The 16,646-nt window shown below is 47.8% G+C and overlaps 2 protein-coding genes across 2 annotated transcripts; both read left to right on the top strand.

Moving 5' to 3' along the window:
* Positions 1–8,448: 8,448 nt before the first annotated feature.
* On the top strand, positions 8,449–9,569 carry N7539_005306 (homeobox domain-containing protein; the record flags this gene model as incomplete). Its single annotated transcript, XM_056934908.1, has 3 exons — positions 8,449–8,550; positions 8,624–9,343; positions 9,426–9,569. 3 exons carry the CDS (start codon positions 8,449–8,451, stop codon positions 9,567–9,569), a joined length of 966 nt encoding a protein of 321 aa, XP_056790102.1.
* Positions 9,570–15,473: 5,904 nt separating this feature from the next.
* Positions 15,474–15,680, top strand: N7539_005305 (uncharacterized protein; the record flags this gene model as incomplete). Its single annotated transcript, XM_056934907.1, has 1 exon — positions 15,474–15,680. One exon carries the CDS (start codon positions 15,474–15,476, stop codon positions 15,678–15,680), a length of 207 nt encoding a protein of 68 aa, XP_056790101.1.
* Positions 15,681–16,646: the final 966 nt, after the last annotated feature.

Here is a 16,646-nt window from a genome sequence, read left to right as displayed (position 1 = left end):
TATCTGGGCTAGGCTGCTCAATAGCCAGACTATCGAAGCGAGTTGATGAGCCTGTCATTGAAAAACCAAGATATTGCGTGCTTCCGAGGCGTCTTTTGTTGCAGCGAATTAGTTATCCTTACTCGACCATGGGTGCATGATAGCTACAAGTACGTTGCTGCTAATTCGCCATCGACTAGTGGACAGGCTCTGGTATACCGTAGAGTTGAGCCATAGTCAGTCGCCACGCGGTCAGGACCCTTCAGGAATGTCACATCGCCGGAAAGACTCCCGTGTCCTCGCGTTCAATAATGTTCAGACCTCTAAGTTATAATAAGTAGTTACTAAGAGCCTAAGTCACCAGTCCCTGTGATGACGACTAGTAGAATACATGCTGGATCCGATGTGAGTTTTGTGCAGGCTGGTTCAGTGTGCGTGTTGCTTCAGGAGATGCGTACCATAGCCACTGTACGGGGGATTCAAGGGAGAAGAACTTTCTGTACAGTTCTTCTCGGGCAGATCTTCCGATCGTCATTCTTCCCAGTGACCGGGAAATTGGAACGCTCCAACGTCTTAGCTTGAACTCAAACTGTGACAGGCGACAGGTTGAAAATGCCCTAGAACCGTGGAATTCCAAGCTCCCTTGCTTAAGTATGTACCTACTTCATGCATAGTCCACATCGGATGTGTCTTCCTGTAGGGGCGACTTAAGAAAGACTACTATTCTGCCTCATGCAGCGCATAAGAACGTTACCTTGTTAGATGGGCAGCACTGCATCAGTGTAATAGTAAGTCGAGTATGGCTCTACCACACCGCCACAGCAACCACCCTCCATGTAAGTATTGTAGCTGATCTCTGTCCTTCAATTGTTGGCGCGGATCGCATCAACACCCCCCCAAGACCCCACAGGTCATATGCATCAATCTCGAAATGATTCCGATCTACCATGTCAACTTAGCGAGATAAACGAAAGGGCTTCACAAAAGCAATGAAAACTCCGCCGAACTGCCATTTGAGGAAATATCGAATAGAAGGTGTCCTAGGGCATCAAGTGGATCGCTATAGCTTAGCACCTGCCATTCAGCATTGACCAATGTACTCACCTACGACTAGTTTTTGTGAACCTTTACTCGGCCTTGTAATTGTAAGTGCCAATATGTACAGAGTTGTAACTTGTCACACTTAGAAGTCGGATCTGAGCAGCCCATTGACATTCAGATAGTTTGTAGGTACGTATTATACATATATACATATGTAAACGGGAGTTCCCGGATAGTGATACAGTGGTCGACTGAAAAAAACTTGCATGATTTCAAGCAGTAGGAGGTAGGAACTAGGAAGGGATCAGCTCCACCGTGTTACGGAAGCCCAACACGGATCAGGAAGGTCCTTACTTCATTCAATAGCCGCTAGTGAAGTGGGCGGCCATCACAAGAATGGTAAAACAGCAGGATCCCATGACGAAGACGACCATTTCCTGTCAGTGCGGCCACAGCGACTAATAGTCTTGAATGTTCGAATGCGTCCAGTTGACAAGCGGGCGACGCCTTTTGACAACTTGACAGGCTCCAAGCCTGAGATTAAGGTTCCTTTCTCCAAGTGTTGGGACGACCACTCGATGTCCAATCACATCCGGCGATCTAAAGTGAAATTCTTGGAAAGAAAAGATCATACCCGATCGTCCGTACCCGACAACCGGGATAGCAAGTTGCAGGGCCACGCATTCCCGCATCTTGTTGTATACTATAACTACTGCATGAGTAGCTACGTGCGCCACGCCCTATGCGTGACTACCAAAGTCATCGAGACGTATAAGTTAACAGGTATACTGTAGTATGCTATCTAGTAGATAATATCAAAAAGTAGCACCTTAGACATATTTTACAGAATTATGCAAGGTGCCGCTATCTTCATGAATTGCTACGTACATTTTCTCTTCCCTCTCGCTCTCGTATTTTTCTACATTCTCGGTTCGGGTTGATGGTTGACTTGGTACGCATTTAGTCTTAATAATTGATTGTCCAATTTAGGTTGATAGGCTTCTAGAGCGGGAGTTCGCGTGCTGTACTCATGAGTGTACTTGACCTGGCCATATTGTGTTTACCTCATCACTTAATCACATCTGTGGCTCCCTAGATTCCACATTTCCACAATGCACACACCAAGTACGATAAATTGCAAAGTGTAAAGTTTGTAAACAGGACTAGGGTCGCGTATATTGTACCGAGCGCCCGGGCGGGGCGGACAGCTTCGATCAAGCGACCCCGCTACAGTGGTCGTCTGTTGGATTTCGCTTTAGCTCAATGAAGTCAGTGCCATAGTGCAGTAGTGGGACACACTTACACACTACACTTAGTACAGCGCCTTTACTTAGTCTATTGTGGTATAGTCTTTGAGATTGCCCCTAAGTAGACACTATGGAATTGTTCTCACCCAGACATGGCTCACATCTAGCCTATTGAGACTAAATGTCCGAGGGTCTGGATTGGCCTCCATAATCCGCGCTCTTCTTCTTCCTTGAAATAATTTAGGTTTTTGGCCAACCTGCCTTAGTTCAACCGTAAAGGATCACCGTTATTGACTTTCTTTGGCTATCAAGTGGCTTGATACACTGTGGCTTCGTTATCATCCCCACTTCACTCAGGCGACAAACCTTGGTTGATGGCGCAGACACTTTAGGTGTGGTGTAAAGAGCGCTTCCGTTCAGCAAAATTTAAGACAAGACGAGACCACTGCCGATTTGGACAGACTGGCAACAGCTTGATCAGATAGAGCAGTCATTCGTGGCTTTGGAAGGAGGCTACGCCTTACTCTGGGGCGATTGTTGAATTTCACACCAAGGGAATTTCACACCAAGGGTTGATGATATACAACCCATCCCGAGGCTATCTTGAATTGCCAATGGTGAATTCGGGTAGGAAAGACCAAAGCAGTGGCCAATCTCTTCAAGAAACTGAAACAATGAGACCCCTTTTCGCGCTGGATGACTTGAACAAAATCAGCAATGTCAAGTGTAAGACACTGCCAGGTGGTCGCGCTTAGTTAGGTACAATATACATAGTACCAGTGCATCTATCGGAATCAGGAACTGTAGGATCATAAACAGTCAATTAAATATTGACCTGGTCGCCGGTGAACACTTTCCCAAGGGGATCTCTTGGACTCTAAAACTTACATATTCTCCAAGCAACATGCTTAGGTGGTACGCGGCCTGTAAATGCCAGTTTCCTTCAGGGAGTGCCATCCAAGTTGGCTCTCAACGTGGATTTGCTCGAATCACACTGTCTCAGTTCTCGCTAGGGTAGTCTACTAGTCACGTACTACTGTAGTCGAAGTTCACGAGTGACCATGCCCTCCTTAAGGTTAATCGTCGGCCAAGGATCACGCACAGCCACTTTTGCTTTACGCGGTCCCTCACCTCATTCGGAAAGTGGATGCATGTTCAAGGATGTTTCCAGCGTCGTCCTATGTACTGTATTGCGATTACCTGATACGCTGATACAAAATACCCGTCTCGTGGCCTGCAAGGTGATTGATGGTCAAGCCCCGGTGGCGCTATTAACTAACTTGAACAGTCCGTAAAAGTCCTAGACAGCTGTTTCGTACTACACGCACGATGAACTCTTTACTCTGTAGTACTGCATCAGTGCATGACCTCGTTGAAGCGAGGCAACGCTACTGCATGCTAAGCTCTGGACAGCCCATCTGCCTTGAATTCTACATGAACGCGGCGCTGGTCTGAGAGATGTGGATGGTTAGTGCCTCGTCTGTAGTCGTATGCTGTATGACTATCTGCTTCAACCGTACAACGAGTCGGTGACCGGCTAATAGCATCGTACGAAATCTGTCGCGTATAAAATTCTTCGTAAGGATGGAGAGTTTCTGGGATCGCGACAGTCTTTTCAGGCCCGCACCCAAGGCGTCAACTCTCTACCAAAACAGACAAAACAGAAGGATGTACAGGTGGTACTGAGAGCGAGTGAGAGACTGGCAGACTACACCTTGCGACATGAAAATTCAGTAGTACATGTCAAAGTTCTTAAGCCAATAGCCTGTCAGTCAATGGAAAAGTTGAACTACGGCTCATTGTGGAAGAACACGCCATCTGTGGACCCATGTATAGCTGGCCTTCTCATGTCAATGCGCTGACTGATTTTTCGGCCCAAGGGCAGACGAGGTAACTGGCACCGTCGTCTACCAAGAGATCCAGGAAGAGGGGGACAAGAGTCTATTTTCAATATTACCTACCCCGGTGTCTCAGTTTCCTACCGATCGGCCAAATTCCTCCTAACTATGGCTCGCGAGCCGACCGTGCCAAACGACGCAGCTACAGTAGTACAGTCAGTGTCAGTGTCGCTCCGCTATGACAGACGAGATGTCCTAGTCAGACGAGTCTGATAATGTTGACTCCGCTCATGGATAAGAAGCTAAGCCACTCCCCCGCGTCTGGCACGGAAGTCCAGTGGCAATGAAAAATATAGGTATGAGGTAGTGATACTACATGTCTAGGCTAGACCAGTTACTGAAAGTGTACATTCATACGTTGACATCCACATGGGTTGTGCACCACTGTCCCAGTCTTTCCGCGTAAATAGACAAAGTGCCTTTGAATTCGAATGTAGTTTTTCTATAATCTCATCATGGCCTTCGTTCATCATCGTCATTGAGCAACTTGGCTCTGCTTACAATGAGTATGGGGTGAGCACGAGAATTCTCCTCTTCCTCTTAGGCTCTCACAGCAGGCATTGAGCTTCAAACACCTCATCGGCCTTGAGGAGGCATCTTCACGACCCATACAGGCTTTCACTACTGCAGTAGCTGGTGTCGAATCCACCACGCCACAGGCCGCCACCTTCCACTTAGTCTGGCTCCACAGCTCCGAAGCTGGTTATCGCGTACTGTACCATTCGCGGCCGGTATGCTATGGTATTTCTTTCCACATCTGGGCGTCGATCGATCAGTCCTGTCCACTAATCAGAGACCTGCCCTTAAGATCGAACCTTGCATGCCCGTCATTGCTTCGCTTGTCCGCCCTCTCCAGACTCCATATCCATTTTCAGGTACAGCGGACCATAGCACATAGTGTTGACCAACCATCGCCTCTGATCACTGTCGCTGACAGGGTTGGTGGATACTACTGCACTGGGAATGGAAAATATCGTTTTTCTTTTCTTTTGGGCATTCATGTTTCCTTCCCCTTTTCTCTCGCCATGATACTTCTGCCTCCTCTTTTGAGCACGAGCATTTTTCGATCGTGTCCATCTGTCAGTCACCAGTCCTCATGATCCATATGATCCATGTGGCATGCACACAAGTCCTCACTTTGCAGACTATCATGCATAATGTACTCGTACTGGACCCTCCTCAACCAAGCAGGCAAGCACAGAGAGCTTCAAGCCCTTCCAAACCCCGGCGCGATCTCTTCTTCGGATCTCTCGGCTTACCCCGCCAGGGAGCAGTCCGTCTCACTTTCCAGCTGCCAGAATCCCGGCTTCATGGGTCGATTCAGCTTGCCAATAAGTGGGTAAAGTCCATAGGCAAACATAGGGCAGGGCACTCAGTGGCCGTGGAAACTCGATCCTATCCGGGTCCAGGGAACCTTTATCCAGGAATTCCGTCTCTCTCCTGCACCCTGCCAAGCTCCTCGGGTCGTCTCTCACGGTCGGGTTGAACCTTTAGTGGAATGGACGTGATATGTTAGGTACGCCTGCAATACTGTGGGACGGCCCAGGGAACGCGCTGGTGATCGTCCTGCTGAGGATGATTTTGGGAAAGTCGGGAACAGGCGCCCTTGGACGATTTACGGTTTTGAGTCTGCCGATCTGCACCTCGCCGAGGGAAGTGATCTAGTAGACCTTGAATGCCTGATTCGCTATTTCCGGCCCTGGTGATCCTCCGTGTGACCGTCTAGCCCATGGAAGACCAGCCCCGAGCAGGCGAAGTCGAACGAACAAGGTTAAACGCTTAAAGTTCGAGACAGGTGATTTCGGGTTCGAGATTGTTCGTAGCCCATTCGATGACATTGTTAGGGCTTGCGGCCGATCCAGGACGCGCTTACTGCTGCCAGACGATCATTTCAGCAGTGGGCTTAGGCTATACAAGTAGAGGATGTGACTGACTTTGCAACTATCAAGTACCTTACTACCTATCTATGAGGGTGAGACTAGAACGCCGATGATGATTTGTACATTTAGCACAACAGATGCACTAGGTGGCAAGATGAAGATTGGAATGGCTATTCCAGATCACCACCCTGTCGTATGAAGACACCTACCTTACCTTGTACTTGCAGTGATACATTCATGTAACTTAGAGGCTAACCACTGACCTCCAAGAGCGTAGCTTCGTAGGGGGTCTGCAACGACCGAAGACGCTTTTTCCTTCTCTTTCTCACCTTATTTCCTCATGTACGAATTGACATCATCATCATCATCATTGAAACTCCTGGAAAGGGTATGACTTTCCACTGCGATCGGGGTAGTTCCATACGCATGAACATTGCCACAGTGACATCCTAGGGCGTTTCTCCGCACAGTACAGATGTTGCCCCTCAAGTTTGCCGATGTTGCTTACTCCAACTTCCGTTGCCCGAGTCATCACTGGGGCGTTGGTATCAACATCATCGGTTTCCCCCTCAGCGACAGACTTTGCAGGGATCCCAGGGAAATATGTTTTCCACGCGAGACACGAGCATCGCATGTGGCTAGCCTCCCTGCTACTATTCCCGCATGAGGTTCCATAATTTCTATAGGATCCACGAGACCAAATTGCCTTTTGCTGTGGCTTGACAAATTACGACCATGTAGCAACGCTCGGTGCATCGTTTACTGCTATACCAGGCACAGCGGAGTATTCATATCAATACTATTGCCGACTTGCACAGTACAGTCACTACAGTACGCCGAGTCAATCAAACAGATCCCTTGACTGCACTCTGCAAGTCTGCAGTACCACAGCAGTGCACCCATGTTGGACGCATGGGACTCCCAGATGCCCGCTTTTCAAAAATGGAAAATGGGCAATTTTTCGCGATGGAGAAAGAGGCCCGTGGACTTGGACCACAGATCCTGACAAAGCCGTGGACAGGGCCTCTAAGAACATACAGTGAGAACGGAGAACATCTTACATGGGCTTGTATAGTATTGGAGAAGCTGTTGTATGATACGGGATTGCTGGTAGACAGGCCAGGGAACATGTAGAAACATCGAATGGGATCATAGGGGTAGGTCGTATAGATCGTTGGATGCCATTCAATACACAGTAAACAACTAAACAGTCAACACTATATAGTATATAGTATATCCATTCTACACTGATACAATATACTATTACTCAATACTCATTACTCACTGCTCAGTCTCACAATACTTCACTACCCCAAAAATTACAACCGTGCGACCGAGGGAATAGTCTTCCACATCCAAGTACATCGGCTATCGAACCGGTCATGGCGTCAGTCTAGCGACTGAGCTCAGATTGACAGATGACAAAAAGTTGGCGGCAGTCCTTGGCGAGGTCTGTCAGTGCAGCCAGAGCTCAACCTTAAGGGCACTTGGAAAAAGGTCTTGACTTTTCCCATCAACCCCATTCTCCTCCGCTCCGCATGCCTTAAAAAGATACCCAACTCGACATACAAAGCTGTGGTTCCATACAAATCCAGTGGCTCCTTCAAAACTCCACTGGGCATCCACGATCGTCATTTTTCTGGGTGCCGCCCCCCTGTTCTTGCTTTTTCCATGGCCGTGTGCCAGATCGGTTCAGAAGTCTTGTGGTAGCATGGCCGAATTTTATGGGTTAATGATTTCTGACATTAATTTGAGTTTCTCCTCCACTTTGTTTTTCTGTCTTTTTCCTTTTCTTTTTCTTTTTATGGATTATTGCTTTCCAATCCCTCAGTTCATGAACTCAGCGGGTTATTTTTTTTTCTTTTCTGAGCCTTTCCATATTACTTGGAGAAGCCACTAAAGAACGCAATTAAAACCCATGAGGAACCCTGCGTGGTTTCGGGACTCGAACACAAAGCGATTCTATCATTTCAAAGTTCCCATTTTTCGGCCGCCTTGCATTAATCTCGATTATTCGGCGATAGCGACAATCTCATCTACTGTACCTACAAACTCCGATCTCAGTGTAAGTGCATGGACCATCTGATGATTTGCCTTCCAATACCCCCTCACAAACCTCTTCAGCATTCCTCATTCTCGATCCTGCCTTCCGCTTGCCCGCCGGATCTCCACTCTGGGATCTGAATTGAATGCTTACTGAATCGCCGTGAAGAAGATTGAACGACTCAGAAGCGCCTGAACACTGCGTTGAATATCCACTCTCCTACTTCCAAAATTCCATCCTGGCGGGCCTTTCCTTCCAGATTCAAACGTTCCGACTTGGTGACTCTGCTGTACATCCTCTTTTCACTTTCTCTTCCTCCCTCTTTCCACGATCTGTTCTTCCGATCACGCACGTCGTCTATGTCCCAGCCGCGAGCGTTGTATGAAGACAACGACATGGCCATTTCGTACACCAATAGGGTACCGGCTGGTCACCCTCCTACACTACCATCATTTCGCGAGGTGAGTCCACCATGAGCAAATGCTGAATGTCAAATATGGGGGAAATCAGTTCGCTCACAGCTTTGGATCACAGCTTCTTCCGCCTCATCTCCATGATGAGATCGATTCCTCAGTGGCACTCTATAACAACCGTCCGCAATCGCAAGATCGCCCAGCATCTGTCCACGAAGCAGCCATCGACCCAAGGTCTATGCCCAACTTTTCACCCACCACCTCTCTTAAAAAACGCTACGGCGAACATACTCTTCAATATACGACTCGCTCAGACGAACGGTTACCGCGACCTGTTTCCGATCATTATCCGTTGAGGTTTAGCGACCATGCACCGCGTGGTCCCAGTCCTATACTTCCCCCGCTTCGCGACTTTCAATCAATGAATGACCGGAAAGGCCTTCCGGAGGAGAGTCCGACAGTCTCGCGATCGGAGCCATTTGCACAAGACTTTCGAGCCGCTCAATCTGTGTCTCTGCCAGGGCCAGTGGGTGATCGACGACACCCGGACCCTTACACCGACACTCTCTTGAATAATCAGCCACCTTTCCCTCCTTCAGCCGCATTATACCCTGGAGACTCAGACCAAATGTCACCAAATATGCTGGCACACTCTCAGCAAGCCAACTTTGGGATCATGGGTGACTCAATTGACCCGAAGACGAAGCGGCGGAGGGGGAACCTTCCTAAGCCTGTTACTGATATATTGCGCGCTTGGTTTCATGAGCATCTGGATCATCCATACCCCAGTGAAGAAGACAAGCAGATGTTTATGACCCGAACTGGGCTCTCAATCAGTCAGGTACGAATCTCGCAGCGCCTTGACACTACTGGATGAGGGTGGAAATTGAATGATTTTCAACTAACATGGTTGGCGATCTTAGATTAGCAATTGGTTTATTAATGCCCGGCGGCGGCAACTCCCTGCTTTGAGAAACCAAATGCGTACAGGGGGAGGTGAAGCTGAATCCTCACGGCATTCACCGTTCAGTGATGTTGAGCAGGAACCGTTGCCCTCTCCTCGTTAGTGGCCTGTCAACTCAAGGCCATCTCATTGCAAGGCGCCTGCTGGTGTCACGCACATATTTCATCACCATTACTGGACCCTGGATTTGGTCCCACTAGCTCCCCTTGTGGACGGGTGCTTCAATAAGCTGTCTGGTTTGCATTCGCCATTGCTACCATCAAACTCTCCTGCATTTTCCTTTCAAGCGTATCCCTTTTCACTTTTCCTGTTTTCCAACGGCAAAGGCGTTTTGGAAATGTCATCGAGGCTGTCTGCTTTTCCTACTTGGGATTTGGGTTCTCGTTTTTGCTCTCACATGTTATGGTACACGGTCCGGGACGGTTGGATAGACATGCTTCTGCCTTTTTTTTTTTTTGTTCTCCCTTTCTCATCACTTAATTTCTTTTAATGTCTGCCTTGTCATGTTTGATTTTTTTTTTGGCGTTGGTTGGTACACTTACGACCTGCTTATACACGACTTTCCAGGCGTACAGACCTGGGTGAAAGGACCATCCAGGTCTGCCACAATTTGATACCCTCCTGTTACTACTGGCCTGCATGCCACCCATGATAAAGGGCTCGGGCGGACGTTGTATGGAAGAGCCTGGCGCTCGGTATTGGACATTCATAGATGATGATCCACATCAATAATATCCACAGTTGAGAATCCATGGGCAAACCTGCATTACTACTGTTTCATGTGTCGTACAGATAACTGCTAAGTGCTAACGTAATTGGCTCTCAAGTTGCAAAACCGTTCTCTAACGGAGAAGCCCCTAGAAGGATTATCTTTCCCGGTTGGGTATGTGTGGTAAATTGCGGCCCAGTCTTCACACAATCGATCAATCTTGAAGCTTGGCACATCTCCCTGCAATTTGTCTCTAAAAGGGACGACTCCGAAACCCAATTCACATCAGTCATTTGGAGCCAAGTGAGAAACCCCCGGTCGAGCGTACTAGTCCACATTTTGTGTTGAATAGGGTTCACCGTTCCATCGTCACTTGCCCAGTCTATCATACCCTTGTTACATAGTTTTTTTCAGCCTCCTTCCGAGCTTTGCTGCCAATTGTGGCTTCTGCATCACGACCGGGAAGATCGCGAGACTGGCCAAGCTATGATAGCCTATAGTCCACGGTCCATGGTCCAACTAGGGAAGTTCTGCCCACTACTGACGACCAATCCGAGCTCACATCTCCTCCAATCGCTCCTCTCAGAACTAGAGTGAGCGCTCGAGTCTGTCTACTAGGTCCGTTATCCATATCTGGCGGCGACCGATCGGTATTCTACGGTATGCACTCAGCACTGTATATCCCCGCGGTGCGGAGCGTGGGAGTGCCTAGTACATGCTACTGGGCTATCAAAACGCTGACAAGGACGATTCACAGCAAGGTGCTCCTTATTAGTTCATTTCCCATGTATTTTTTCTAGAAATCTTCGCAAGGAGGATTATCTATGGGTTGGGACTTCACTGTCAAGCCAGGGCCATAAGGGGCACATAGTAACCCAGGAAAACTTTTCCACAACGACTACTAATTACTAAATTCAGAACCGCTCCACGGAGGGAGGTGGTTCCCAAATATTAAGGTATCCCAAGGGATTGGGTATGCCACCTGCCAGATCGACTCAATCTGAGGGTCCTCCGCCGTAGCCCATGCCGACCATGTCCTTGCAGGGTAACCCGTCCACGGAACGAACGAGACATGTTGTCTCTGCTTGTTTCCAACCCTCATGTTTCCCTCTGACATTTAATCTTTCCACCATCTTCAGAGTGACTTCATGCCAAAGTATATCTGGTCTGACTGTACCCAAGAAACAGTTTCCCATAACGCACTGTTGCCGATTACGTGGCCGACACCTCTTTCTCCCAGCTTCCACGCTCATTGTAGACATGGCTTGTCTGAAAATCGGGGGGGGGGCATGTCTGAGCGACGACCCACTTCGTGCCCCCGAACCCAGAGGTGCCATCCTGAAAACCCTAAATTCTGCACTCGCGACCCAGATTCATACGGGTCCCTGATGCAAGACGCCCACGCTAAAACAGCATGCCCAGTCAGATCTTTCCAATCCAGTCATGCTGATTGACTCATGACGTCGCCTTCCAATCCTCCTCTAACTTCAGCCGGGCTTTGCCCCTCCGACAACCTGACAGCAGTGAACTTTGGTACGACCGTGGCTGTGTCTCGCGGAGTGAATTACCCGATACCCTGACAATGCGAATAGGGCAGTCCTTGCCACTGCTTTATGCTTGCATCAAGTTGACAAGTTTGGGCGTCGCATGGTCGGGTGGAGCCAATTGTGTCGCATCCCTGTCTTGACTCATGCAGCTCGGATCGCAGTGTCTGAGCCGAGTAAGGCTGCGCGGGAGCATCTCTCTCGATCGCAAGTGTCGATCGGGGCTTCTGGAAGCTGCTGCTTGGCTGTTGAGTCGGGGCAACTGGCAAAGGCCGACCAACATATGTGAAATTGCAAAATTAACCTAGAAGGCTTGTCACAGGCAGGGCCGGCAGCAGTCTAGTCCTCCTCCTGAGCACAATTAGCCTCGCGGTCCTTTGCTGAATCTTGTAGTGTCAGCCACGGAGCCGCGGGTGAGAGTTTCGGGGCACGGATAATCAAGCTGATCCACTGCCACATGGAGAATCATCGGAGGCTACCACCAGCGTGCTGTCTTGGCATGAATATCAAATCAATTTTTTTTTGTCCCGGATGTATTTGCTTTTCCCAAATACTGTATAAGTGTACAGCTGTCCGTAGACCGTATTTTCTGTTCCTCGATCAGTACATAATACATATCGGGATTAACGATCAACCATGAGAATGTCCCGACTCTAGAACGTACTTATACTGGCCTCTGTCCTATTACTGACTTATGAAATATATACTCGTCCAATAACAGTACTCCAAGCATGAAATTCCTCACTGTCTAAACTCTAAACTTCAATGTAATCGGGTAATTAGTGTACAATCAAGTTATCAACACAGTACCTGCTCCATACGTAAACCATGGCGCCGAACATGGCTCTTACCTCAAAGTCTACCGGCTTAATTGATCAAACCGAGGACAGTGATCACCGCGCGGCGTTTGCTGATACGTAGAGGCATGCTCATCTCACTCTCGCAATTTTATACTTCAAGACAAGTATTTCGTTGAACGCAATTGTGTGGCTGTGGTTGCCGATCAGCGTAGAGGTGCGGTCGGAGAGCTGTTGAGTTGAGCTAATTTCTCACACGAGGTATGATCAAAAGCGGAACAACCGACGCATCTTGAATAAAGAGACTTCAGCGTATCCTGTAGCATATGAGCCAGAGGCAAAGAAATCACTCAGAGAACATTTTCTTCTAAGGGCTACCGCGGGACGAATTGAGTTTTTTACAAGGCATAAAAGCTGACTCTACAGCTCAGCTATTCCTTGGAACAAGATCATAGGAACAGGAATTGACTTGCTTTAATCGAAGCCAAGTTTGATTGAGGACTCTCACGTCGACCGGTTACTTTATCAACGTTCAGTCGTTTCCCACAAGCTCAGCCACAATGTGCTGTAGTGCGACCGTACAAAGCCACTCGCTATTTTTTGATTAATCTGCTCGGGTATCAGATTTTCAATGCTCACATATTAGCTATTGGATACATCTTTTCATGAGTTCTACCAAGAAATCTGATAAAGAGGGTAGGTACCTAAAGCTGGAGTTACAACAGGCTTGTCAATCGATATATTCATGCTTCACAGTCTACCAACTGCACCGCATGTTGCAATATGTTAGCCGACAAAGCAACTAGGTATGCCGCGGATCTAAATTCCCATCATCTCGATCAAGGAAAGGATTTTTAGAAGATGCATCATATAGCGGCCAGCTCCACAATGTCCAGGCTTCAGTGCGAAAGAAAGGGGCATCGTATACTTCATACACGGTACGTCTGCGAGTAGATCCGCCCAGCACTCATCTGTCCTTGAGCGAGAGCTACCCAGTATCTGTAAGCGATCACTTGCATCCAGCTTACCTTTCGTTCTCTTGATATCGTCATTGGTCGGAAATTTCCATCTGCGGTCGATGTGAGCTATCCGATGTCACTAATGCAGCCTCCCGTCTCTGTGCTTGTCTTGAAGACCATGGCGGTTGAAGATTGACAGGATGTTTGCAAGAGATCAGATGATAGACTTTCAATGACACCAGCCAGCCAACCCACGAATGACACATGGCCGACCTCGACCCTTCTATCAGTCGCTCGTAAGGTCCACGGGCTTAAGTGGTGTGTCATGACGATCTCGACGTTGATCTTCAAGCAGCGCTCACTTTGTACCACATCTCCTATCAAGTCCTTTTGTTCCGCACCACTGCATCGTTCGGTCCTGTCAACCTGCAAGGCCTAGGAAAACGAGCTGTTTTGCTCCGTCAAAAATGCAGCAATTGCAATCTTCAAACGCCCCAAGACTCGCTTGAGCAAAATTATCAGCACCTCGTCAAAGTCATCGTTGATCTTCGAGCTTGCTTTCAATTGATGGATGTAGTTGAGTAATATCGTGATGACCGGGGAAATGAATCAAGACACGGATCAAAATATGATACACGCTATCACGATGACTTTTCAACAAGACATTGGCTTTCAAGCCTCAGTCTTGGCCACCACTACGAATGCTCGTCAATGATTTAGGATCAATGGTCAAATACTGGCTTTAACACTTGCAAGCTATCATCAGCTGAGGCCTCGAGAATGCGCCCAGATATGACTGGAATCATGTATGCGAGATCGTGTACTAAACTGGTATATTGGAGACGCCTTCCAAAAGTCTAAAAATCATGTGGTACTATGATTGAATCTGAGTGAAGTTCAATCACTCATCTTAAGGCTATCGAAATTTGCAGTGCGAGTTACTTCGTCTGTTGCCCTTCCAATTTCACATACCTGATCCTCATTTTAAAATTGGCCGAAATTAATATCATATCCTTGGGCGCTGGAGGCTGCAAGCTTACGCTCTGTAACATGCATATTATTGAGCTCATATCGCTGAGATGGCGAGCTACAATTCTTAACGAGTGCCTGGGCATAAAGAGATTATACGGAACAGCCAAATTCTAATAGAGAGTTTTTTAGAGACACACTGCTCGTAGTTATGAGATTTCGTTCTAAGTCTCCTCTACCCGACGAATATCAAAGTAAGTCATAACAATGACATCACAATGCTCCTAGGATATGTAATGTCCTTAATTTCGCAGTACAACTCAATTCCCGCAAGCTCTAAGCTATACTTGTGTGATATACTTGGTGATTTACGGCTCTTATAAGTCGATATTTGAGATCGACGGTCTGCTGTAGGCTGACTCGAAAGAAAATAATCTCTGTGATCATGATAGAAAAAGAGAGACGTCATCTTGGTTTAAAAGTAGAATATCTTATACATCTGTAATTTTGTGAGAACTCGCAATTACAGAGTAGCAAGAGCAGTCGAGTCTCCGTTCAGCGTTATTGCGAACACTCCATCAGACCTAGATTCTGGACGCATCGAAGGGAAGTGGCCAAGTCGTCTGCTGCTTCTTCACTATTGAGGAAACTGTGCAGATCTCCGAGGAGACATAGCCCATGAAGTGATCGTGTTTTCCATCTATATGTCCAGCGCGTCGATGTTTTAGAAAATTTTGAGTTTCTGTCAAATTAACTCGACCTTTGGCATCACTTGAGAAGGGCCTCCTCGCGGTAAACTCATCCAAGACGCTAAAATCTGGGAACATTATTCCCAGGTGCATGAGCGGTTTCACGAATTGAGAGCGTTTTTGCAGCAAACTTCGCAATACGTTGTAGTAGCGTACGTATTTTTTTTTTTTTCACGACTCTCTTCTGCTTTATCCATTGTCAAGCGATATAGAGACGGTGATGTCTGAGAAGGTGAGTCAATATGGGTAGACTGGATGGATATGAAGTACTGAAGTAGCGATGCTGATGATAGAGGAGGAAGAGGAGGAAGAGGAGGAAGAGGAGGAAGAGGAGGAAGAGGAGGAAGAGGAGGAAGAGGAGGAAGAGGAGGAAGAGGAGGAAGAGGAGGAAGAGGAGGAAGAGGAGGAAGAGGAGGAAGAGGAGGAAGAGGAGGAAGAGGAGGAAGAGGAGGAAGAGGAGGAGGTGGAAGAGGAGGATTTGAACTGAAGGTAGCGCAACACGTACTGATTTCAAATACCGAATGAGAACAATTTAAAATAAGTTAACAGTCAGTCTGAGAATCTGCGAGCCGCCGTGGAACTTTTGAAGCCCAAGAAAAACCGAAGGAGTTTTTAATAACAGAGAAGGTTGTTTAGCGGGTAGTAGGTGGCAACAAGCCGTGAGCGTCTTTCGTGCATGTAACTGGACGCATTTGACAGTGGATCCGTAAGGGACTCGGTGGTTGTTGCGAAGCGTAGTAGGACACGTCCAATTGATGGACCGGGTCTGAACAGCAGGCGTTGAGCCACGAAGAGCTGTCACACCTGAACGTTGGAAGGTGGCTACAGTAGGTGCAGCATCTCAATATGAGAGAGGGATGAGCGAGCTTGACTGGCTAGGAGAGATTCGGTCTAAGCTCTGGACTACGGCGAGACGGCACCATCACATTCCATACGAACAAATGTAAAGCTATTCGTGTGGCATGGGATACTGCCATCTCGCTCACATCGTGTAGCTGAACCTACTTTAGCTGCATCTCATCACCGATGCTGAGTGGGTGGCTATCGCGAAGTCAAGCAGCGATCAGACCTAGAAAGCAGCTGCCAGCCAGTATTGACCTGCAAGCCATTCAAACAGCTGCACTCTGGCAGTCTGGCCCATGTGCTGCTTCATTACGTGGCCGGCGCAAAAATGTGAGTGTTGGTTAGCTAGGAAGATAGTAAAAGAAGAAGGTGCCTTGATTTCTCATCCAAAGGGGACATATATAAACGCTATGTGAAGTCCGTCAAGCGTGCTTTTGACAGATAAATTCCTCAAGAGAACTTCCTGGTCAGTGAGCACTAGACATTGACGTAGAAGTGTGAGATCTAAGGACGTCTAAGGTCACCCTATATGTCTCGTAAATTCATGTAGTAATTTCCAGGGCTCTGCTTCGCCGTATCAAACTTTCGAATATGAAGAAATCGTTGACAG

Source organism: Penicillium diatomitis, assembly GCF_028827545.1.
Source record: "Penicillium diatomitis strain IBT 30728 chromosome Unknown utg000005l_segment0_segment0, whole genome shotgun sequence".
Lineage (NCBI taxonomy): Eukaryota > Fungi > Ascomycota > Eurotiomycetes > Eurotiales > Aspergillaceae > Penicillium > Penicillium diatomitis.
The sequence above is the reverse complement of the archived record's forward strand: the minus strand, read 5'-3'. Positions and strand labels throughout refer to the sequence as shown.